The following is a 23077-nucleotide window of genomic DNA, read 5'->3' as shown; positions in this document are numbered from 1 at the left end:
ACTACGGAGCAAGCAGGTGGAGCTGATAATGCCCACTCGGGGGTGGGGGGTGGGGGGGACGGAGGGTTATTGGAGAAGGCTTCCTGGAGGAGGTGATGGAAAGGATGCCAGTGGTAGGAGGTAGGGTTTAGGAGATAGAGTTTGGCAGGCGTCATCCTTCTCTGTGGCCTCCACAGCGCCTTACGGTCATTGTTTGGTCGATGCATTTATTCAGCAAATACAATAAAGCTGCTTGATGATGGGAAATTAGATGTAACATGGTGGAGATTGCCATCCTCCCTCTCCTGTTCTTAAAGAGGGTGTGTCGGCTGGGATCCCAAGTTCTTATCTTTTGCAGGGGGCGGGGAAGCAGGAAGTCAGGGCCTGACCATCCCTTGAAATAGTTTCAGTTTACATATGATCACTTGTGTATGTTCTGTGATTTGTGGTGGGTGGGTATTGTGTGTGTGTGTGTGTGTGTGTGTGTGTGCGCGCTTTTGGTGACAGAACAGTACTTTCTGGCCGACTACTAAGGATATATCACTGATATGATTTTAAAACATTTTTAATGAATTATGTGGCAGAGATGGCTGTTGGTCACCCATGTCCTCTTCTTCTTGGGGTATCACCTGGATATATTTCCTGGGCTCCCTTACAGTTTGGTGGGCCACATGACTGAGTTTTGGCTGATGGAATGTGAGCAGAGAGAGTGTGTGCCCCCGTCAAGCTTGGACCCTAAAAACCTCCCCACTTTCCTCATTTACCAGCAGAGTTGAGAGGACTCTGAGGGCCTGGAGAAGGGCAGAGCCACAAGCTGGAAGGAGCCTGGGCCTCTGAATGACTGTGGAGCAGAGCCTCTCCTTTCCCCCTCTCTGGTGGTCTGTGGCAGTCCACTGAAGAGTATGGGGCTCCAGGAAGCTCTTCGGAAGGTCTTTGGGTATGAAAGAGGCTGGCTGGCTGTGGCCTTCCCCTCAGGGTGATCTAACTGGGCTGTTCCACAGGCGAAGGGTATCTTTAGGCCTTTTTTCTCACACTGGTCAGATTCCCCAAAGAAGTCTTGTCCAGTCTTTGGCAGGATTGGCATCCAGTTGCCAGGACACTGAGAGCAGCGTGGAAGAAAGCTGAGGGTCACCAGCAGAAACTTGGATTTGTTCAAGCTCATTCTCTAGGATTTACTCTTTCTGGCCCTGTTCCTAAAGCTGATACAGGAAAAGTTGATGATCGGGACTGCATTCAAAGTAATAGTGGCTGGCTGGACTGATTAAAAAATAAACATTTCTGTGTTGGGGAGATCAGTTTTGCTGACCAAGAAACTGCAGACTTAATCCCTGTGAACTGAGAATGTTCTAGAAGAAAGTGGTTATAGTGACCACCACAGGATAAAAGTAGCTTGGATTAAACTCTTGCAGGCAAGGCTGATGGGCACAAGAAGAAGGCTTCAAATGAAGGAAGGAGTGAGTCACTAACAGGCTGATGACGAAGTAGAAGATGACATTCTCTGGGTCCCCAAAGTCCCAGGGCTGTGGAACACCCAGAGAAGCATTTCAGAGGGCTGGAAAGTCAGAGGGCGGCCATTGTTCCGTTCTCCAGCTGTGATGCTTTCTGGACCTGGCAAGGACCCCACAGGCTGTGGCTGAAAGGCAGGAGGCTCAGCTGGAGAACGTTCTCTCCGCCATTGGTTCTTGAACTTTAGTGACATTGGTACCACCTGGAGGGCTTGTTTAACCATGGCTTGCTGGGCCCACCCCCACAGTTTTCTTTAGCAGGACTGGAGTGAGGCCCCAGAATTTGCACCTGTGACAAGTTTTCAGGTGAGGCTGCTCCTGCTGCTAGTGGTCCAAGGATCACACTTTAAAAGTGGTTTAGCAGGGCTTCCCTGGTGGCACAGTGGTTGAGAGTCCACCTGCCAATGCAGGGGACACGGGTTCGTGCCCCGGTCTGGGAGGATCCCACATGTTGCGGAGCGCCTGGGCCCGTGAGCCATGGTTGCTGAGCCTGCGCGTCCGGAGCCTGTGCTCCGCAATGGGAGAGGCCACGGCAGTGAGAGGCCCGCGTACTGCAAAAAAAAAAAAAAACCCCCAAAAAAAGTGGTTTAGCAAGTGATGGCTGAGTGAAGCCCTGGATAGACCTGCACTGGCTTCAGACCCACCTCCCCCACCTTCTAGCCATGTGATTTGGGGCAAGTCACTTAACTTCTCTGTTCCTCAGTTTCCTCATCTGTAGGATGGAGCCAGTGGTGCGTACCTCCTGGGGTTCAGGGGAGGCTTCCTAGAGGAGGTGACATCTATCTAACCTGAGACCTGAGAGATGAGCAGAGTTGGCCAGGGGACAGGTAGGGAGAGCAGGCTAGAGCATGTGCCAAGCAGATGGCACAGTGTGGGCGAGCCAAGGGAGGAGGCAACGCTTGTCCTCCAAGGAGCTGAGAGGAGTGATGGAGCAAGAGCTTTATAAGTGGTGCTGAAATGCCATGAATCTGTTCTGGGCTACATGTCTCAGGGCCGGATTGCAGTGGAGGGGAGGCTGACCAGGTCATGGAAAATGGGCCTTGGGGATGGGAGGGCCTGAAAGCAGTGCAGGTTACTTCTGTCCACATCCCATTGGCTCAAATGTAGTCGCATGGCCCCACCTAGATGCAAAAGGATTTGGGCAGGGGAGAACAGATCCATAGTGGACAGTTGGCTTCTGTGCCACAGACCAGTTCTCTCACCTCTTCTTCGCCTTGCTCACTCTGCCCCACTTTGGTGGATGAGTGAATTTTATAGATGAGGAAACTGAGGTTCAGAGAGGTTAGGTAATTTGCCCAACATCACTCAGCTAGTGGCAGAGCCGGGACTTGAACACAGATCTGTTCATCCCAAAAGACTTGTTGGGCCCGATCCTGGTCTTGGCTGCTTTTTGAGGACCTCCCCATGACCCAGGCTTTCCCACTCGGGATCTCAGCTGCGTCTCTGGGCTAAGTAACCCCCAGATGCCTTGTAATTCTAACCCGATAGTCCCTCCATTCCTCCATGCCTACAATGCTCATTATACCCGCAGAAATTGCCCACTTTTGTTCAGTTATTCATTCACGCAGCCTGCGTTTACAGGGAGCCTAGTGTGTGCCAGGCATTGTGCTCTGGGCTGGTAGCTAGAAGGACTAAGACACGGCCCCTTTTGTTCCAGACGCTCACGTGGTCTGGCCACCAAGAGGCTGTATAAACACAGAGTTGCCCTGAGAAGTGAACCACACTGTCTCTCTGATCTGACCCACCAGGAGGACAGAGTATCCTGGGAACATGAGAAGGGTGCAAACGATTAAAACTTAAAATTCAAGCCCTCTTGTGCATTTTGTCAGTTGAAGCTGTAATTATATTATTGTGCTTTGTATTCTAAGATGTATTTTTCTGATTTTTAAAACAGTAAAGTAGCCTTTGCACCTTAACAGCTTTATATGAATGAAGGACAGTGAATGGCAACGATGAGCTTTAGCAGTCAATGTTGACTTGTCTCTCTGGGTCCAGCTGCGGGTTGCTGTTCTCATCAGCGAGTAAGCTAATTCCTCTGTCTCTGGTATGCGTGGGGATGTGTTTTTAAAGAGGAGATGAGGGAGGGTGGATTGGGGGAAGTCTCCTTGGAATCCACCAGAGTCATTCTAGAACAGGGTTTCTCAGCACTACTGACAGTTTGGCTGGACAGTTCTTTGTCGTGGGGTGCTGTGCTGTGCATTGTAGGATGCTGGCAGCATCCCTGGCCTCTACCCACTAGATGCTGGTTGCACTCCCAGAGGTGTGACAACGAACGGTGTCTCCAGACATTGCCAAGTGTCCCCTGAGGGGGCAAAATTACCCCACTGTTCTGGACTCTATTTGTTTCCTACTGCCACTGTAACAAATTACCACAGACTTAGTGGCTTAAAACAACACAAATTTCTTTTCTTATGGTACTGGAGATGAGAAGTTCAAAAGCCAAGGTGTCAGCAGGGCCATGTTCTTTCTGAAGGCTGTAGGGAAAATCTGTTGCCATGCTTTTCCAGTTTCTGTAGGCCACCTGCATTCCTTAGCTCGTGGCCCCTTCCTCCATCTTCCAGGCCAGCTGCATAGCATCTTCAAAATTTCTCTATGACCCCTGCTTCCATTGTCACATCTCTTCCTCTGACTCTGACCCTCCTGCCTCCTTTTTATAAGGACTCACTGGATAATCGAGGATACTGTCCCATTTCAAGATCCTTCATCACACCTGCAAAGTCGCTTTTGCCACATAAGGGAACATGTTCACAGGCTTTGGGAATTACGACGTGGGCATCTATGGAGCGGCATTATTCTGCCCGTGACATAGACTGTTGGGTCTCTGGGTATGATGGAAATGCTTACGGAGGGCCTGGGAGGAGGGAAGTGACTTAGGAATTGGGGAGTGGGGTATGGTCAGAGCGTAATAGCAGCTGGTGCTTTTGAGGACAGTTCCCTGTCAGGCCTCTTGGGCTTGATCTCACTACCAATTCCAGGGGTTAGCTGTCCCCTGTTTTACAGACTGGAAACCACCCAGAGAAGCCTTTCCGGAGGGGGTAAAAATTTGAGCTGGATTTTGAAGGGAACAGAGGGGTTTGGCAGCAGGTGGGAGAGGCATGCCAGAAAGAGTGTCCTTAGGGTGCAGGGGCAGGGAAGTGAGAACTTGGTTGTGAATGGGGACTGGTTCTTGGGTGGGGACATCTGTAAATCAGTCCTTTTTCTCTGACATGAACTGTATTATTTCTTGAAATAGTTTTAATAAATGTTTATTCATGAGCACCCCCACATCCTGGGGGTATATATGTTAATAAGTCACTGACCTGAACTCTTAGCTGGAGGCTTGACTTAGTAACTCCTGATGTCACACCTTGTTACCCTCCCCACCGGCAGCAAATTAATGAAACTCAGCCTGGAAAGGTATCTGATTAGCACTTTATGAGCCCTGCTCAGTGCCAGGCGCCAGTGCAGGTAGAGACTCAAGGAAGTCCCAGCCTGCCACATGGAGTCTGTTGTTTCAGGCTCCTAGCTGGGTAGCCAGGATTCAAACTGTCTCGGGCACTACACTGAGCTTTGGTTTTTGTTTCTTTTATTTTCACCAACTTTTTTTTAATTGATGTATAACTGATTTACAATATTATAGTAGGTTCAGGTGTACAGCATAGTGATTCAGTGTTTTTACAGATTATACTCTATTAAAAGTTATTACAAATAATGGCTGTAATTCCCTGTTCTATAAATATATCCTTGTTGCTTATTTATTTTATACACAGTAGCGCATATATCTTGACTTGCCCCTCCCTTTATCCCTGTCCACACTACTTTTGGTTTCTGTATCTATGAGTCCCAGGCATGTTTGGATTCAGAATCTCAAATGACGTCATCACTGTTCATTTTTCTCTTCATCTCTTGTTCTGCTCTTCACCAAAAGTCAGCTTTGTTCTCTGGTGGCCTCAGCCCCTGTCTCAGATTAACATCCTGCAGGAAAGGACTGACCTTCTCTTCCAGTTGCTCACGCTAAAGCCCCAGGCTTACCTGAGATTAGGCCATAGTGGTTTGACTTGAGTCACATGCCCATCTCTGAGCCAATCACTATGGCCAGGTGCCCAGTGCTGTGATTGGCTTAGTGGGGTCATGTGACACACCCCATTACCTGGGGGTGGATCCCCAACCCCATGACTGGAGAGTGGGGGAGAAGCAGATCCCCAAACAGAAACAGGTGCGTGACACGAGGTGGTCCATAAGTCACCCGGTCCATTGTGGTTGCAGTTGAAGACCATTGAGTTCTGCCATGCTGGCCATATACTAGTGTGTGTACTGGTGGCCCAGCACACCCCATGTTGGCTCTGGGGTGCTGGCTCCCAGGAGTGGTGGGTGGGAGATTCCAGATCATTTCTGCATCAGGAAGGCAGCTCCTGGGGGTGAGGGGAGCCCCAAGGAGGGCCGGTGGTCACTGTAGCTTGGCCCACAGGCCTTGACCTAGGCACTGCAATCATTGTTTCCTGCCCCAGTGGCTGCCAGAGAAGCCCTTTACAGCAAGACGCAGTGAGAGCAGGGGTTCAGTGGCCAGAGCCGAAGACAGCCTGTTCCCTGAGGACCCCTGAAGAAGCTTGGCATGGCTACTAACCAGGCGTCCAGGTCACCAGCCTGGCTGGGACCCAGGATTCAGCCCCCTTTATTGATGGTACTAAAAATGATGATGATAATTATAGTCTTAGTGCTTGTTCTGTGCCGGCACTGTCAGGTTAGTGGGTTGGGTACAACTCTGCATCCCAGGTTATAATGCGGAACCCGAGGCCAAGAGGTAAAGTCACACACCTAGTAAGTGGCAGAGTTGGGGCTTGAACTTGGGTCTGACTCAGAACTCTGCTCAGCTGCCTCTCCATAGAAATATCTTCCCAGGATGTGTCAGGGCCTGGGAGGGGAAGATGCGGATGCCTGAGTGAGGGCAGAGGAGAGCTTCTCGAGAATCCTGATGTCTTGGGAACTGGGGTTCTGCTCCTGGTCTCAGTCTCTCTGCTCACAGAGAGGCCCTCTGTGGGCCGGGCAAAGCCCAGGTTAGATGGAGATTCCTAAGAGGCTGGTATTGGAACAGGCATCATGGGGCTGAGTTATGGGCCAGTGAGGGCTCCTTGCCTGTCTAGGGGAATCCACCATCCTCCAGGTGTCCGGTCTTTATGGGCAGATGTGGAAGCAGCTACAAGTTAGGTCTCTGGATTGAGACCACAGTTTTCCTAGGCTGACGTGCCCAGGCATCAACTTGTCATAAGAGATATGATGTGACTTTTTATGACATGGGAGAGAAGGGGTACTGGACCAGATAGAATTAGCAAGTAGTAGGAAAAAAAGAAAATTATAGTCTATTATGTAAGTTTAGATAGCAAACTCTGAAAATTGTGAGTCCAGGATAATTATGGTGCCCCATGATGTAAGATAAGCTGCCCCAGGCTCTCTCTGTTTCATGGCTCTGCCATCCTTGGCACATGGCTTCCTTCTCATGAATAAATTTAGCTGCTTGAGCTCCAGCCATCACACCAGCATTCCAGCCAGCAGGAAGGAGAGAGAGCAGAAGGGTACACTCCCTCTTTTTAAAAACCATTCCCTAGATAAACAAGGTCCTACCGTATAGCACAGGGAACTATATTCAATATCCTGTGATAAGCCATAATGGAAAAGAATATGAAAAAGAATGTATGTATAACTGAATCACTTTGCTGTACAGCAGAAATTAACACAACATTGTAAATCAACTACACTTGAATAAAATAAATTGAAAAAAAAAAAAACCCTTCCTAAAGTTGCATAGAACCCTTCTACTCATATCCCCTTGGCCAGAACTTGGTCACATGGTCACGCCTAATTGCAAAGTAATCTGGGAAACGTAGACCTTATTATGAGTGCCGCATGCTTAGCTAAAAAGCAGTGGTTCTGTTATTAATAAGGAGAGAATAGCTGTCGGGGGACAGTTAGCAGGCGTTGCCACAGCTGCCTTTTCAAAGCAAATGTATGACAACTGAAAAGCCATGAAACAGATCCCCCTCACTCAGTTCTGGAAAACGTATCAAGTGCCTGCCGGGTACAAGGCACTGTGCCAACTAGGGTCACAGCTGCTTGTCTGCAGCTCATTTTGTTTCCCAGGGCCCAGGAAAATGTCAGGTCTGTGGTGGGATGTGGCCAAGGGCTGGGATTCTGGTCCTAATTCCCCTGTGAACTCCTGTGGAGCCCCAGTCAGGCCACTTTCCCGCTCAGCTCCCCTCACAAATGGGGAAGTTGGCGAGATGAACTAATTTAGTCAAGGTCACCAGTAGCACAGCTAGGATTTGCACCCTTTGGCAGCCTGGCTCCTGAGCCCGGGCTCTTAACTGCTGGGCAACACTGCCTGGAGCTCCGTAGCTGAGGCTGTGGCTCCGGCCCCTCTCCTGGCACCAGCGCAGCCCCAGAGGCCAGTAACCTGGCTGGGCTGCTGGCAGCTCCAGGCAACCGTGTCTCTTGGTCAGCAGGGACTCTGGCCAGGGGCTGACCAGGGCAGAGTAGGCATTGGGGCTGGGAGCGGCCGAGAGTGGGGAGAAGTGGGCACAGGGCCCGGGGACGATTTTGGTAACAAGCAAGATCAGGTGGCTTTGGCATCGGATCCAGGCGATGACTGTATTGCCCAGAGGGTCAGAAGCAAACTCGGAGGTTGACACCCAGAGCAGCAATTTTCACACTGAGTTGAATAATCAGTGTGGGTGGTGCATTAAAGATAAAGAGTAAAAAAGAAAGAAAAACAAGTGGAATCAAAAATAGCAGAGGGCATTGTACAAAGTAAGGCTAAGTACAGTTTCCTGAAATTTTCACTTACATTTTGTAGGTGGGTACTGGGTTAGGATATAAATATATTTCTTGCTCTGATGACTGTCAAGAAAGTGCTGAAGCCTCAGGTCTAGAAAACTGCCTCCCAATGGAAACAGCTGTTAAGAATAATTGGAATTAGTTGATTTAAAAATTTTTAAAGTTTTTTCACTTTAAAATTTTTTTTTATATTGAAAGCAACCAGCTTTGTAAAAACTTAAAACAGGGCTTCCCTGGTGGCACAGTGGTTGAGAGTCCGCCTGCCAATGCGGGGGATACGGGTTCGAGCCCCGGTCTGGGAAGATACCGCATGCCGCGGAGCAACTAAGCCCGTGCGCCACAAGTACTGAAGCCCGCGTGCCTAGAGCCTGTGCTCTGCAACAAGAGAGGCCACCGCCATGGGAGGCCCGCGCACCGCAGCGAAGAGTAGCCCCCGCTCGCTGCAACCAGAGAGGGCCAGTGCGCAGCAATGGAGACCCAATGCAGCCAAAAATAAATGAATAAATTAAAAAAAAAACACTTAAAACAGTACAGAAGTGTACAAAATGTTAAAAACTTCCCTCCACCCGCCAGCTCCCAGTCGCACTGCCCATCGCAGTGCTGGCAGCGCTCTTGTGGGCCCTTCAGGGACGTACCTTTTCTTTTAGCACAGATAGGATCACCATAATGTAACTGCTCTTGTGCAACTTGCTTTTTATTTATTTATTTTTTAATTATTATTTTTAATTATTATTATTATTTTTTTTGCTGTACGGGGGCCTCTCACTATTGTGGCCTCTCCCACTGCGGAGCACAGGCTCCGGATGCGCAGGCCCAGCGGCCATGGCTCATGGACCCAGCTGCTCCGCAGCATGTGGGATCTTCCCGGACCGGGGCACGAACCCGCGTCCCCTGCATTGGCAGGCGGACTCTCAAACACTGCGCCACCAGGGAAGCCCGAACTTGCTTTTTAAATGTAACGGTTTTTCCTTTTCTTTTCTTTCTTTCTTTTTTTAATTATTATTTTTAATCTTTTTAAAAAACATTTATTTATTTTATTTTTGACTGCATGGGGTCTCTGTTGCTGCCTTCAGGCTTTCTCTAGTTGCAGCGAGCCGGGGCTACTCTTCATTGTGGTGCACGGGCTTCTCATTGTGGTGGCTTCTCTTGTTGCGGAGCACGGGCTCTAGGTGTGCGGGCTTCAGTAGCTGTGGCAGGTGGGCTCAGTAGTTGTGGCTTGTGGGCTCTAGAGCGCAGGTTCAGTAGTTGTGGCACATGGGCTTAGTTGCTCCACCACAGGTGGGATCTTCCCAGACCAGTGATCGAACCCGTGTCCCTTGCATTGTCAGGTGGATTCTTAACCACTGTGCCACCAGGGAAGTCCCATGTCTTTTATTTTTTTAAACATTAGATTATTGAAGTATATTCACAAACCTACCAAACTTATTTAAAGTGGATTTAATATAGTCAGTGGTTTTTTAATGTATTAACAGAGTCATGCAACCAACACAGTCGGTTTTAGAACATTTTCATCTATTCAGAAGAAACCCTTTAGTAATTGTTCCCCATTTCCCCCCGACTCTCCCCTCCCCCATCCCTAGGCAACCACTCACGTACTTTCTTATAGAGTTGCCTTCTCTGGACTTTTCATATAAATGGAATCGTTCAATATATGGTCTTTTTTGAACTGTCTTCTTTCACTTAGCATCAGTACTTCATTCCTTTTTGTGGCTGAAGAGCATTCCGTTGTATATATAGACCACATTTTGCTTATCCATTCATCAGTTAACGGGTGTTTGGATGTTTCCCCTTTTGGCTATTGCGTGTAATACTACTATGAACCATATGTCACAAGTTTTTGTTGTGGACATGTTTGGGTATATACCTAAGAGTATAGTTGCTGGATCATATAGTAATTCTGTGTTTAACTTTTTGAGAAACTGCCAGGCTGTTTTCCAAAGTGACTGCACCATTTTACATTTCCGTTAATAGTGTATGAGGGGGCTTCCCTGGTGGCGCAGTGGTTGAGAGTCCGCCTGCTGATGCAGGGGACGCGGGTTCGTGCCCCGGTCCAGGAAGATCCCACATGCCGCGGAGTGGCTGGGCCCGTGAGCCATGGCCGCTGAGCCTGCGAGTCTGGAGCCTGTGCTCCTCAACGTGAGAGGCCACAACAGTGAGAGGCCCGCGTATTGCGCAAAAAAAAAAAAAAAAAAAAAAAAAGTGTATGAGGGTTTCCAGTGTCTCCCCATCCTCACCAACACTTGTCATTTTCCACTTTTAAAATTCTATCCTAGTGGGTGTGGCTTTGGTTTGTATTTCCCTAATGTCTAATGATGTTGAGTATCTTTTCATGTGTTTACTGGCCATGTGTATCTTCTTTAGAGAAACGTCTGTCCAAATCCTTTGCCTTTTTTTTTTTTGGCTGTGCTGCGTGGCATGTGGGGTGTTAGATCCCTGACCAGGGATCAAACCCGTGCCCCTGCAGTGGAAGCGTGGTGTCTTAACCACTGGACTGCCAGGGAAGTCCCCCTTTGCCCATTTTTTATTTGGGTTATTTGTCTTTTTATTGTTAAGTAGTATGAGTCCGTTACATAGTCCCTTATCAGACATGATTTGCAAAAATTTTCTCCCATTCTGTGAGCTATCTCTCCACTCTCATGGTGGTGTCCTTTGAAGCACAAAAGTTTTTAATTTTGATGATGTCCAGTGTATCTATTCTTTTGTTGCTTGTGTTTTTGGTGTCCTATCTAAGGCTTTGCCTAATTCAGTGTCACAAAGATTTTCTCTTATATTTTCTTCTGAGAGTGTTAGAGTTTTACTCTTATATTTAAACCTTTTATCCATTTTGAGTTAGTTTTTTTGGTCACACTGCGCAGCTTAGTTCCCCAACCAGGGATCAAACCCGTGACCCCTGCAGTGGAAGCTCGGATTCTTAACCACCAGACCTCCAGGGAAGTCCCCATTTTGAGTTAATCTTTGTATATAATGTAGGAAGGTGTTCAACTTCATCCTTTTGCGTGTGTATATTCACTTGTCCTGGCACCATTTATTGAAAAGAGTATTCTTTCCGCATTGAATTGTCTTGGTACCCCTTTCAGAAGTCAATTGGCTGTAAATGTGAGGGTTCATTTTTGGACTCTCAGTTCTGTGTCTATCCTCATGCCACTATCACCTGTCTTAATTACTTTAGCTTTGTAGTAAGTTTTGAATTCAGGAAGTGTGATTCTTGTAACTTTTACGAGATTCTTTCGGCTATGCTGGGTCCGTTGAATTTCCATGTGAACTTTAGGACCAGTTTGTTAATTTATTCAGTGAAGCCACTGGGATTCTGATAGTGATTGGGTTGACTCTGTAGATCAGTTTTGGGAGTATTGCCACCTTAGCTATGTTAAATTTTCTGATCTATGAACACGGGATATCTTTACACTTATTTCGGTCTTCTTTCACTTCTTCTGACACGTTTTGTTTCTCGCTGTACAAGTCAAGCACTTCTTTTGTTTTTTTAAACATTAGATATTTTATTTTATTTTTTTTGGCCACATGATTTGTGGGATCTTAGTTCTCCGATCAGGGATTGAACCCGTGTCCCCTGCCATGGAGGCGTGGAGTCCTAACCACTGGACCTCCATGGAATTCCCTAGCCAAGTTTTTTTTTTTTTTTTTTTTTTGCGGTACACGGGCCTCTCACCGCTGTGGCCTCTCCCGCTGCAGAGCACAGGCTCTGGACGCGCAGGCCCAGCGGCCATGGCTCACGGACCCAGCCGCTCCGCGACATGTGGGATCCTCCCCGACCGGGGCACGAACCCGTGTCCCCTGCATCGGCAGGCGGACTCTCCACCACTGCGCCACCAGGGAAGCCCCGTAGCCAAGTTTTTTATTCTTTTTGATGCTATTATAGATAAAATTGTTTTCTTAATTTCATTTTTGGATTTTTTCATTGATAGTATATGGAAATACTATTGATTTTTGTATCCTACAATGTTGCTGAACTCTTTCTTGACTATCTTTGCATGTCTTTGTGTATCTAGAGCTTCCTTTTTCTTTGTAAGAGTCACACAGTATTTCATGGTGTAGAAAAACTGTAGTTTATATAACAGGCCTCCATTGATGGTCCTTGTGGGCTCTTCCCTCTTTTTACTGTTACTGATTGTGCTACAGAGAACGCTCTTCAGGCCACTCATCCATTCCGGGGACGTGTGTTGAGTGCCTGCTCTATGCCAGGCATTCTTAAGGCAACAGGGCTACAGATGATAAAGAAGTTAAATGAGATGATTTTGGCTTGCTTGGGAAAATCTCTTTGAAGAAAATAAAACAGGGTGATGTGCTAGGGAGTGACTGGGTGTGTGTTTGAGAGGGGTTCTTTGAATTGAATCAGAGAAGATTTCTCTGGAGAGGTGACTTTTGAGCTGGGATCCAAATGATGAGAAGGACCCACTGTTGGGAGATTGGGAAGGTTGTTCCAGGCACAGGGAACACAACAAGTACAAAGGCCCCGAGGTGGAAAATGGGCCCCCAGTGTTCACGGAACACAAAGAAAGCCCATGGGCCTGGAGAGCTGCCAAGGCCGGAGGAGAGGTGGACAGGGGCCAGACTAACACAGGCCTGGTAGCCTTAAAAGGCGTTTGGATTTTGTTAAGAATGTGAAGAGAAGCTGCTGGAGAGTGTCAAGCAGAGAAATGATTTGATCTAATTTATGTTCTAAAAACATCAGCCTTGTGGCTTAAGAAGCATTTATTTTCTGTTTCAAGTGCTGAGTTCTTCAAAGTGGAATTACCGGGTGGAGGGGTTTGTACATTTAAAATGTTCCTAGACACTGCCTGCCAGTGTCTCCCCTAAAGGTGGAAGTAGTTTTCACTCTGAGGGTACCCGCTCCTTCCGTGCCAGGGGCATTCGGGGTGAGGTGCCCTGCAAGCTCTCAGCCCCTGGACCCCAGCACCCATTCTCTTTCTTCCTTGCAGGACCCTCACTGCTGCATTTGCCCAGTAACTCTGGCTGTGCCGCCCAGCCCTTGGGTAAGACGGGCGTCCCGGGAACATGGCAGAGGAAGACCTCATCTTCCGCCTGGAAGGCGTGGATGGCGGCCCGACCTCCCGGGCTGGTGATTCAGATGCAGACAGCGATGGTGAGGAGGGTTACTTCATCTGCCCCATCACTGATGATCCGGGGGCACACCAGAATGTTAATTCCAAGGTTAATAACTACTACAGCAACCTAGCCAAAAGCGAGCGCTACGGCTCCAGCGGGTCCCCGGCCATCTCCTTCCATTTCAAGGTGAGTGGTCCCCCCCTCCCCCCACTCCCCCTGCCCAGCTCACCTGCCATAGGGATGGGAGGTTGGGGTCGCTGGTTGAGGTTGTTTCCAAACTCTTGCCAGTGCGTAAATCCTGGATCTGAGGCTATGCCTATTAACCTGGGAAGATTTGGTTGTTTTAATATAAGTTTCATTACTTTAGAGCAGTGTTTTACGAATAGCTGCTCTGTACCCACTAGTGGGTTGTGGAAACCTTGGCCAGTTTTTTAAGACCCAGAACAGAACAGAATAGATTAGAAAATATTGGAGAGGGAGGTGGGAGGGGGGAAAAATATCAGAGAGCACTGACAGTCGTAAAGATATTTTAGGGACACGTACACACACGTTTACACACTCACATGCAGTGACCAAATTGGTTGTTGGTGACCAGGTTCTCCGACAGAGCGGTTGTGAAGTATTTTTATTTCATCCCTGCATTTGTGTGTATGAGGGTCTAGAGAAAGGATGTAAAATGTAGTTTTTCATGTTGATTGTGGCCAAAAGAGCCACTGCTTAGAGTTGGGCACCCTTCTTCTGGATTGAGGAAGAGGGGACTTATTTTGTTAGGAATTTGTGTTCATACCATGGCAAAGCTGGTATAGAGAAGAGGGAGAAAGGCGAACGTTATTGGACTTTTGTATAATAACTGGTGGTGAAAAAAAGTTTTTAATGCAGTAATGTTATCCTTATTTAAGTTAATCCTCACAAACAGTAAATATCAGTTTGTACTGTAACGAAAATGCCTATTACCACTTTGGGATTTGAAATTGAAGTCATTCTTCTCTAACTGCAGAATTAATCTGTTTTTAGAAAATTAATAATTCTAGTTCTCAGACAGTTGTATATTTTTCCTTTCAAGTCAGAGTCCTAGCTTAGCTCTCTCGGGCAGGCAGCTCCCAAAATAGGCCTGTGGGTCCCCTCTGAGGTTGGGGGGCCTCTGAAGGGTCAGGTTGCGGCTTGCCCTGCTTTCCTGTCCTAAGGTGGCTTCTGAAACACACACTCTGCCCCTCAGAGGGCAGCGTGGGAAGACAGGGGAGCAGCCTGGCGCTCCTGTCTGTTCCAGTAAGTCAGGAAGGCTCGCGGAAACGTGGATTCCTGCAGCCTCGTGTACCACGTGTGAGGAGATCCAGGTGCCAGAGGGGGCCGGAGGGGTCAGAGCTTGTGAAACACAAACCAACTCATGCTAACTCAAGTGAAAAAAAAAAAAGGGAACTTTATTCTAGCAGTCAAGAAGTGTTTCTTGAGACCCACAGGCAGAAACAATGTCTGGCCTCTCAGGGGACGGATGCAGGAAGCTGGAAGGCCACAGGACTGTCTCTCTCTGTCTCATCCCTCAACTCTCTTTGCCTATTCTTTATTCTTCTCTGCACCTCAGTCTACACAGTGGGAAAATGGATCCCCCCAGCCCCAGGGTCCCCTCATTACAGACGGAGCCACATGCAGACAGATCTGACCTTCTTCCATCCCAGCTGTAAGAGGAGAAAAATCTAATCTGCTTGGCCCAGCCCGAGTCAGGCATCGTCTGTCTCTGGTCCAGTCAGTCACCTCTGGCCAGGGCACAGCATGGTGGGGCGCCGGGGATCACAGAACGGGGGCTGCTTCCAGAGAAGGAGGATCCTGGAGGCCTCCTAGTGGGGCAGACCCCTTAGAAGGGCTCCACCCACAGCTGCCTGTTCAGAGGAGCCATGAGCCTGGTTTGGCCTTTTGGCAAACACTGAGTGGGTCCAGGAGCTGGAGGGTCTCAGACAGGGAGGGATGGACACAGTCTCTGACCACAAAACTCAGTATGGTAAATCCTTTAAAGGAAACACAGACGGAGTGATCCAGCAAAGGGAAGTTTGTCTATAAGTCTGGCTTAGGACGTGAGCTTCATGAGGGCAGGACCCTGTGGCCTCATCATTCATCCCCCGTGCCGTGCACACAGCAGGTGCTTTATTCAGAATCAGGAGAGGGATGAGTGCTGAGCTCACTTCACTGGGTGCTATCTTGCTAAAGGACAGATAGGGACAGATAGTCGGTATTTACATAAAACAGAAACCACTGTGGACCATTTGACAATAGTTATTAAAGTAAAAAATACTTATACCTCAGAGTTATAATTAACATAGACTTTTACATTAGTTTCAGGTGGGGACAATTCTTTATTTGGTGGGACTGTCCCGTATATTGTAGGACATTAAGCATGTCTGACCCCTGCTCATTAAATGCCATATTCTCCCCTATTCATCATGACAACCCAAAATGTTCCCCACCATATATCTGCAAAGCTCGCATGAGGAGGTACGCCCTCAGTTGAGAACAAGTAACAAAACATTTGTACAGGGCTTCCCTGGTGGCGCATTGGTTGAGAGTCCGCCTGCCGATGCAGGGGACACGGGTTCGTGCCCCGGTCCGGGAAGATCCCACATGCCGCGGAGCGGCTGGGCCCGTGAGCCATGGCCGCTGAGCCTGTGCGTCCAGAGCCTGTGCTCCGCAAAAGGAGAGGCCACAGCAGTGAGAGGCCCACGTGCCGCAAAACAAAAAAAAACAGTGCCAAGATATACACAAGATATATTTTTTGTGGGGAGAAAACAAAATCCATGAAAAGCTCTTGGGAAAGTGCTGGTCCATAATAAGGACAAACAAAAATTAGCTATTTTTATTTTTATGTGCTGTGAAGTAAAAAGCAAGTTGAAATATGATCCCACTTGTATCAAAAACCATAGATATACATATATTAGTATTTGCATAGCAAAAACTCATATAATGTTATAAAACAATTTAAAAATTACTAACGAGAAAAAGAAGGAATTTGCATCCAACAGTTAATGGTGATTCTCCCTGGGGGAGAGGGTGGCATTAAGAGGGACTTTGATTATCTACATGGTATATATTTTTAAACATTGGAACTTTTAAAACTACACGTATGTATTACTTCTGTGTGCAAAAGGATGTTTTTAGCAGAAGAAAAATAAAGCAGCACAGCCAGGTAACCGCCCCTCCCCTAAACAAACATTAGTAATTGGCTGTCCTTGGGCTTGCCTGGTGGTACAGTGGTTGGGAATCCACCTGCCAATGCAGGGGACACGGGTTCAATCCTTGGTCTGGGACGATCCCACATGCTGTGGAGCAGCTGAGCCCGTGAGCCACTACTACTGAGCCTGTGCTCTAGAGCCCCCAAGCCACAACTACTGAGCCCACGTGCCTAGAGCCAGTGCTCTGCAACAAGAGAAGGTGCCGCAGTGAGAAGCCCGCGCACTGCAACGAAGACCCAACGCAGCCAAAAATAAACAAATAAATAAATTTATAAAATAATTGGCTGTCTTTAAAACTCATCGATTCTGGAAGAGAAAGTTCAAAATCCTCACTGACGATGGTAGCTCATGGTCCGCAGGGCCCTGCACCTCTCCCTGCTCCTGCAGCAGGCTTCTCTGTTTTTTTCTGCAGTACGTGGACCTCTCACTGCTGTGGCCTCTCCCGTTGCGGAGCACAGGCTCTGGACGCGCAGGCCCAGTGGCCATGGCTCACCGGCCTAGCCGCTCCGCGGCATGTGGGATCTTCCTGGACCGGGGCACAAACCCATGTCCCCTGCCTTGGCAGGTGGACTCTCAACCACTGCGCCACCAGGGAAGCCCCAGGCTTCTCTTTTCACGCCTCTTCCTGAAACCTCTTTCAGTTGGGTCTGTTAAAATGATTGTTCAGCCTCCCTAGACGCCCTGCCCTGGCTATCGCCTTGGCATTCCTTGGGGCTCGTAGCAGACCTTTCTGTGCATCTGTCATTCTTGAATGCCATTCTGTTTATGAGTCAGCCCCTGACCTCAAGGCTAGGGGCTGTGTCCCATCGCACTTCATCTCCAGTACTCAGAGGAAGGGCTGTTTAAGGATGAGATGTAGCTCTTGGCTGCCCACCATCCTAGGTGATCGAAGGGAGGCTCTATGGGGTTCTTGTTGCCAGTGGTGACTTCAGAGGGAGATGGCAGCTCAGTTTTCCAGACCTCACTCTCCCTGGCACTCAACAAACTGAATGTGTTTTTTCATTTACTGTCGACATGGCAACTGAGTTGTTTAACCAAAATGGCTACCTGGCATTCCTCCAAGGTGGCGTCACCCTGGCAGGTACCAGGCGTGTATTGTGAACTGTTGAGTTTGTCACTGTCAAGGCCAGGGCGTTTTGCCTGAGTTCCCAGGGGGATGGTGGCAGAATCGTTCAGGGGGCCACGCCCTGGGTAGCATGTCAGACAGCCAACCAGAGGATGTTTATACAGTTTCTCATAACGTGGGAAAGTGCTTCTGTTCTGGAGTTAATTTTAAAGAGCAAAATATAGAGTATGATTTAGCTCTGTAAACACACACACGTGCACACACACAAAACAAAACCCTAAAAGGAAGTACATCAACACGCCAACAGAGATTGTCTTAGGATAGGATCATTTTTTTTTCTACTTCTGTGCTATGTCTACATTTTCTAGAATAAGCATATGTTTTCAAGTTTTTAATAAAGTGGAAAATTTTATTTAAAAGAATTGTTTTCCTGGTCTGAGAATATCTTGGGGATCATTCCAATTAGCACATATAGATCACCTGTTTTTTAAGTGAATTAAGTTGTATTCCATCACAAGATGTACATGGGTTTATCTAGCCAGTCCCCCTCTTTTTAAAAAAAAAAAATTATTTGGCTGTACCGAGTCTTAGTTGCAGCACCTGGGATCTTTGTTGCGGCGTGTGGGATCTAGTTCCCTGACCAGGGATCGAACCTGGGCCGCCTGCATTGGGAGCGTGGAGTCTTAACCACTGGACCACCAGGGAATTCCCTAGCCAGTTCCTCCTCTTGAGGGACACTTGGGTTGTTTCCTTTTTTTCCTATTACAAACAATGCTGTAATAAATCTATACACATATCTAAACAAACTTTAAAATACATGTATTTTATAATATGTAAATAATATACCTACACGGTAGAAAGAATTCAACCTGTACAAATGGTAAACGGTGAAAAGTAATCCTCCCACCTCTGATCCCTGTTTCCCTGGGGGATGTCCTTCCAGAAATGTTCCTTGTGAGTATAAGCATATGTACGTACGTGACTCTCTTCCTTTTCTTTTTCGCAGAAATGTTAGTTGACCGCAAACCTGTTTTGCACTCCTGTGCTGTCTTCCCATATTGGCACATATGAACTGACATCAGCTAGAACTTACATAACCGGCCCTGTGGATCAGGCAGGCCCGCCTTACGTGTTTTACTCATATCAACTCATTGAATCTGCACAGCAGTCCTCTGAGGATTGGTGTTTTGACAGATAGTAAAACTGAGGCTCTGAGAGCTTAATTGCTTGATGCTTCCTGAGTGCAGAATGTTGTCTTGCTTATTTTGTTTTGTTTTTCTAATGGCCGAATATCATGGCATTATCTGGAAGCACTGTAATATATTTAGCCAGTCCCTCATGGGTGGGTGTGAACGTCGTTTCCAGTCTTTTGCTACCACAAACCGCTTCCGTAAGCATCTCTTACGTGTGTCTCTTACGTGTGCGTGTGTCCTGGTGCCCACTCAGGGGTGCACCTGCCAGGTAAATCCCCAGAGGTGGAATGGCTGGAGCAAAATGTTTGTGGGTTTAAAACTTGGCTAAGCATTGCCCATTGCCCTTCAAAGAGGTTGCACCGGCATTGGTGCTCCCATGACGCACGGGCATGCCTGCTTCCCACGCCCTTCTTGGTAGACTTTGGTGATTAGACTGATACTTAGCCCGCCCAGTGTGGCTCTAACGGCTTGGTCAAAGTACAGCAATCGCCCCAGAATGAAGTGGATGAGCGTCTGATGACTCACTGGGAAAAGAGGCGTCCCTGCCCACCCGAGCCCGGGGAGACCCCAGCCTCGCATCTTTGGGCTTCTGCCCCTGCCCACTGACCACAGGAAACTCTGTGCATACGCAGAGGTGGTGACCATTTTGGTAGTTTGCCCAGTGCTCTGGGAATGCAGAGTGGGAAAGAGAAGCTTAGGTGTCCTGGGTCCAAAAAGCTTTGGACCTCCAGCAAAATAAGGGCCTGCTGGGCGGATGAAGGAAAAAGATGTTGCATCTGGCATTGGGCAGGAAGCCTTCAGTGACCTGGTGTCTGGAAAACAGGAGAAGACTGAAGAGAGTCAAGCCTGGCTGGAGGGACTCATCTTTATGAAGCACGTGGTCCTTTATGGAATATGCTGGATATTCATTAACAGGGGTTCCCCTTCTTTAATTTTATTTTGTAAATTTTTTAGCAGCTTTATTGAAATATAATTTACATAACATACAATTTAGCCATTTAAAATGTACAATTCAGTAGCTTTTAGTGTATTCATAAAATTATGCATCCGCGTCACCACAACCAATTTTAGCTTATTTTCATTACCCTAAAAGAAGCCCATACCTCTTAGCCATCACCCCCCAGTATCCCCATCCCACCCAGACCCTAACAGCCACTAACGTTATTTTCAGTCTCTATGGATTTGCCTCCTCCAGACAGTTCATGTAAGTAGAATTATACAATATGTGGCCTTTTGTGTCTGGCTTCTTTCACTTAGCACAGTGTTTTCAAGGCACATCCATGTGGAAGTGTGTGCCAGTACTTCGTTCCTTTTTATTTTTTATTTATTTATTTTTTTTCAGTACGCGGGCCTCTCACTGTTGTGGCCTCTCCCATTGCGGAGCACAGGCTCTGGACGTGCAGGCTCAGTGGCCATGGCTCACGGGCCCAGCCGCCCCACGGCATGTGGGATCTTCCCGAACCGGGGCACGAACCCGTGTCCACTGCATCGGCAGGCAGACTCTCAACCACTGCGCCACCAGGGAAGCCCCATTCCTTTTTACTGATGACGGATGTACCAATTTCGTTTATCCATCAGTTGATGCACATTTGGGTTGTTTCTCCATTTTGGCTGTTTTGAATAATGCTACACAAGTCTTTGTGTGACCATGTTTTCCTTTCTCTTAGGTAGGTACTTGGGAGTGGAATTGCTGGGTCATATGGTAACTCTTGTGTTTGGTCCACATTCTTGAGTCCTGGGTCTTCCATTTCATGGTTGCTGTAGCTCTGAAGGCAAATCACCTCTGAGCCTTGGGTACCTCGTCAGTGGACTGGGAACTATCCTACCTGCTTGTCCGTCCTTGGCAAGGTTACCGTGAGGTGCCGGCCAGGATGCTGTCTGAGGAAAGACTTCCAGGAGACAGGGCGCTTTGTCATCCTAGGGAATGTTATTGCTTTGCTGGTTATTGTTCCCATCCTTCTCTTCCTGTCCTCTCTAACTGTGACTCTGAATCCCACTGGTCAGGGAAGATGACCTGTAGCTACTGTTTTCAACAGAGAGAGATTTCTTGAGGATTTTTAACTTTGTTTCCTTTATAATTATTTTATTGCTTATAGAAGTAATGTATGCTCCTTGCAGAAGACAACTTTGAAAGTGCAGATACAATTGCTGTTAAGGTCTTGGTGTGTATTTCCGTATAAATACAGACACGACTAAATAAACAGGGACTTTTCCTTACAATAACAGGATTTTGCTATATACGTTCTCTAATAACCAGTTTTTCCTCAGCAATCAAGAAATGGTGGGCTTCCCTGGTGGCTCAGTGGTTGAGAGTCCGCCTGCCGATGCAGGGGACATGGGTTTGTGCCCCGGTCCGGGAAGATCCCACATGCCGCGGAGCGGCTGGGCCCATGAGCCATGGCCGCTGAGCCTGCGTGTCCGGAGCCTGTGCTCCGCAGCGGGAGAGGCCACAGCAGTGAGAGGCCCGCGTACCGCAAAAAAAAATAAAAATAGAAAAAAGAAATGGTGCGTATCTTTCCACATCAGTAAATGTGGATCTAGTCCATCATTTTTTTAGTGGCCCCATGGCAGCCCGTTGTATAGATACGCCACAGTTTCTTTAAGTATTTCCTTTTGTGGGATCCTTAGGAAGTTTCCAGGTTTTTGCTATTATATTCCGTGCTGGGTTCCATGGAAATTGCACGAAACCTGTAAATGCGTGTGGCCCAGAGTGGGGCAGCCACACAGTGGTGCGGCCTCTTTCCATCCCAGAGCATGATGTACACCTCCACTTCTTTTACTTGTCCTTGGCTGTGGTTTAAGCCCTTTACTGTCGGTCAGGAGGGGTAAGTAGGGCTGACTTAGGGCTGTAGTTCTTAAATTCTACAGAAGTGATGATGGGGAAAACATATTTTATAACATCTGCTTACTGAATGTAACAGTTGATGTTTCAAGAAGGAAGCTTCGGGCTTCCTTGGTGGTGCAGGGGTTAAGAATCCGCCTGCCAATGCAGGGGGCACAGGTTCGAGCCCTAGCCCGGGAAGATCCCATGTGCCGTGGAGCAACTAAGCCCGTGTGCCGCAACTACTGAGCCTGCGCTCTAGAGCCCGCATGCCACAGCTACTGAGCCTGTGTGCCACAACTACTGAAGCCTGCATGCCTAGAGCCCGTGCTCTGCAATAAGAAGCCACTGTGATGAGAAGCCTGCGCACCCCAATGAAGAGTAGGCCCCGCTCACTGCAACCAGAGAAAGCCTGCGCACAGCAACGAAGACCCAACGCAGCCAAAAATAAAAATAAATAAAATAAATTAATTTTAGAAAAGGAGGAAGCTTCAAGGAGCTACTGGATGCTTCATGTAAGATCCAGAGGCTTTGATTGCTGTGATAGTAGTAATAAGAATAGTGATATAAAAACGGCAGCAGTAGCTGATAACATCATATGTGCCAAAGAGATTGCAAACACATAAGCCACACATCTGGTCTCACTCCTGGCATATTTCAGGAAATTTACTATTATTATTAATTAATTAGTTAGTTTTATTTTATACTCTCAGGCTCTGAGGAACCAAAGCCATTCTGTTCTCTTCCCAGGATTATGTTTTCCTCTTTGTGAAACCGCCTGTTTTATGTAAGAATAATTAGTCCACTCACCTGAGTTTTAGGCTCTTTGAAGCTAGAGAATGTTAGAGCTGTCAGGGCCTTAAGGTCATCTAACCCAGTGATCTTTGTTTAATAGCGTTGACTTACACATGCAACGCCTGAAGACATTCTCTTAGTAAAAAAATGAATGTAGATGAAGATGAAGTCACCTCGATCAGCCTCTTATCTTCTTCTATTCCCAGAGATAACCATTGTGTCAGTTTCGAATAATCACTTTTCAGACCTTTTAAATTTATTTTTATCGTTAATTTTTATTGAAGTATAGCTGATTTACAACATTATATTAGTTTCAGGTGTAGAACATAGTGATTCAGTATTTTCAAGGATTATACTCCATTTAAAATCATTATAGGGGCTTCTCTGGTGGAGCAGTGGTTAGGAATCCTCCTGCAATGCAGGGGACACGGGTTAAAGCCCTGGGCTGGGAAGATCCCACATGCCGCGGAGTAACTAAGCCCAGGTGCCACAACTACTGAGCCTGCACTCTAGAGCCCGCGAGCCACAATTACTGAAGCCCGCACACCTAGAGCCCGTGCTCTGCAACAGGAGAAGCCACCGCAATGAGAAGCCCGCGCACCGCAACGAAGAGTAGCCCCCGCTCTCTG

At 47.6% G+C, this 23077-nt stretch overlaps 1 protein-coding gene and 1 non-coding gene across 4 annotated transcripts in view; one reads left to right on the top strand and one right to left on the bottom strand.

Annotated features, from left to right (window-relative positions):
• The window catches only part of EEF2K (eukaryotic elongation factor 2 kinase), a 62946-nt gene that overhangs the window by 1160 nt on the left and 38709 nt on the right, over positions 1-23077 (top strand). For all 3 annotated transcript variants that reach the window (XR_009559040.1, XM_030871457.2, XM_060284909.2), the window contains exon 2: positions 13229-13541. Coding sequence is in view for 2 of the 3 variants with exons in the window: in XM_030871457.2 (XP_030727317.1) it covers positions 13305-13541 (237 nt within the window). In the remaining variant the exon portion in view is untranslated. The remainder of the gene's footprint in view (positions 1-13228; positions 13542-23077) is intronic.
• Positions 18272-18344, bottom strand: TRNAW-CCA (transfer RNA tryptophan (anticodon CCA)). The gene has a single exon. It is a non-coding gene; the product is annotated as a tRNA-Trp (tRNA).

Source organism: Globicephala melas, chromosome 15 (assembly GCF_963455315.2).
Source record: "Globicephala melas chromosome 15, mGloMel1.2, whole genome shotgun sequence".
In the NCBI taxonomy this organism is placed as follows: Eukaryota; Metazoa; Chordata; class Mammalia; order Artiodactyla; family Delphinidae; genus Globicephala; species Globicephala melas.
Note: the sequence above shows the minus strand (reverse complement) of the source record. Positions and strands in the feature narration are given on the sequence as shown.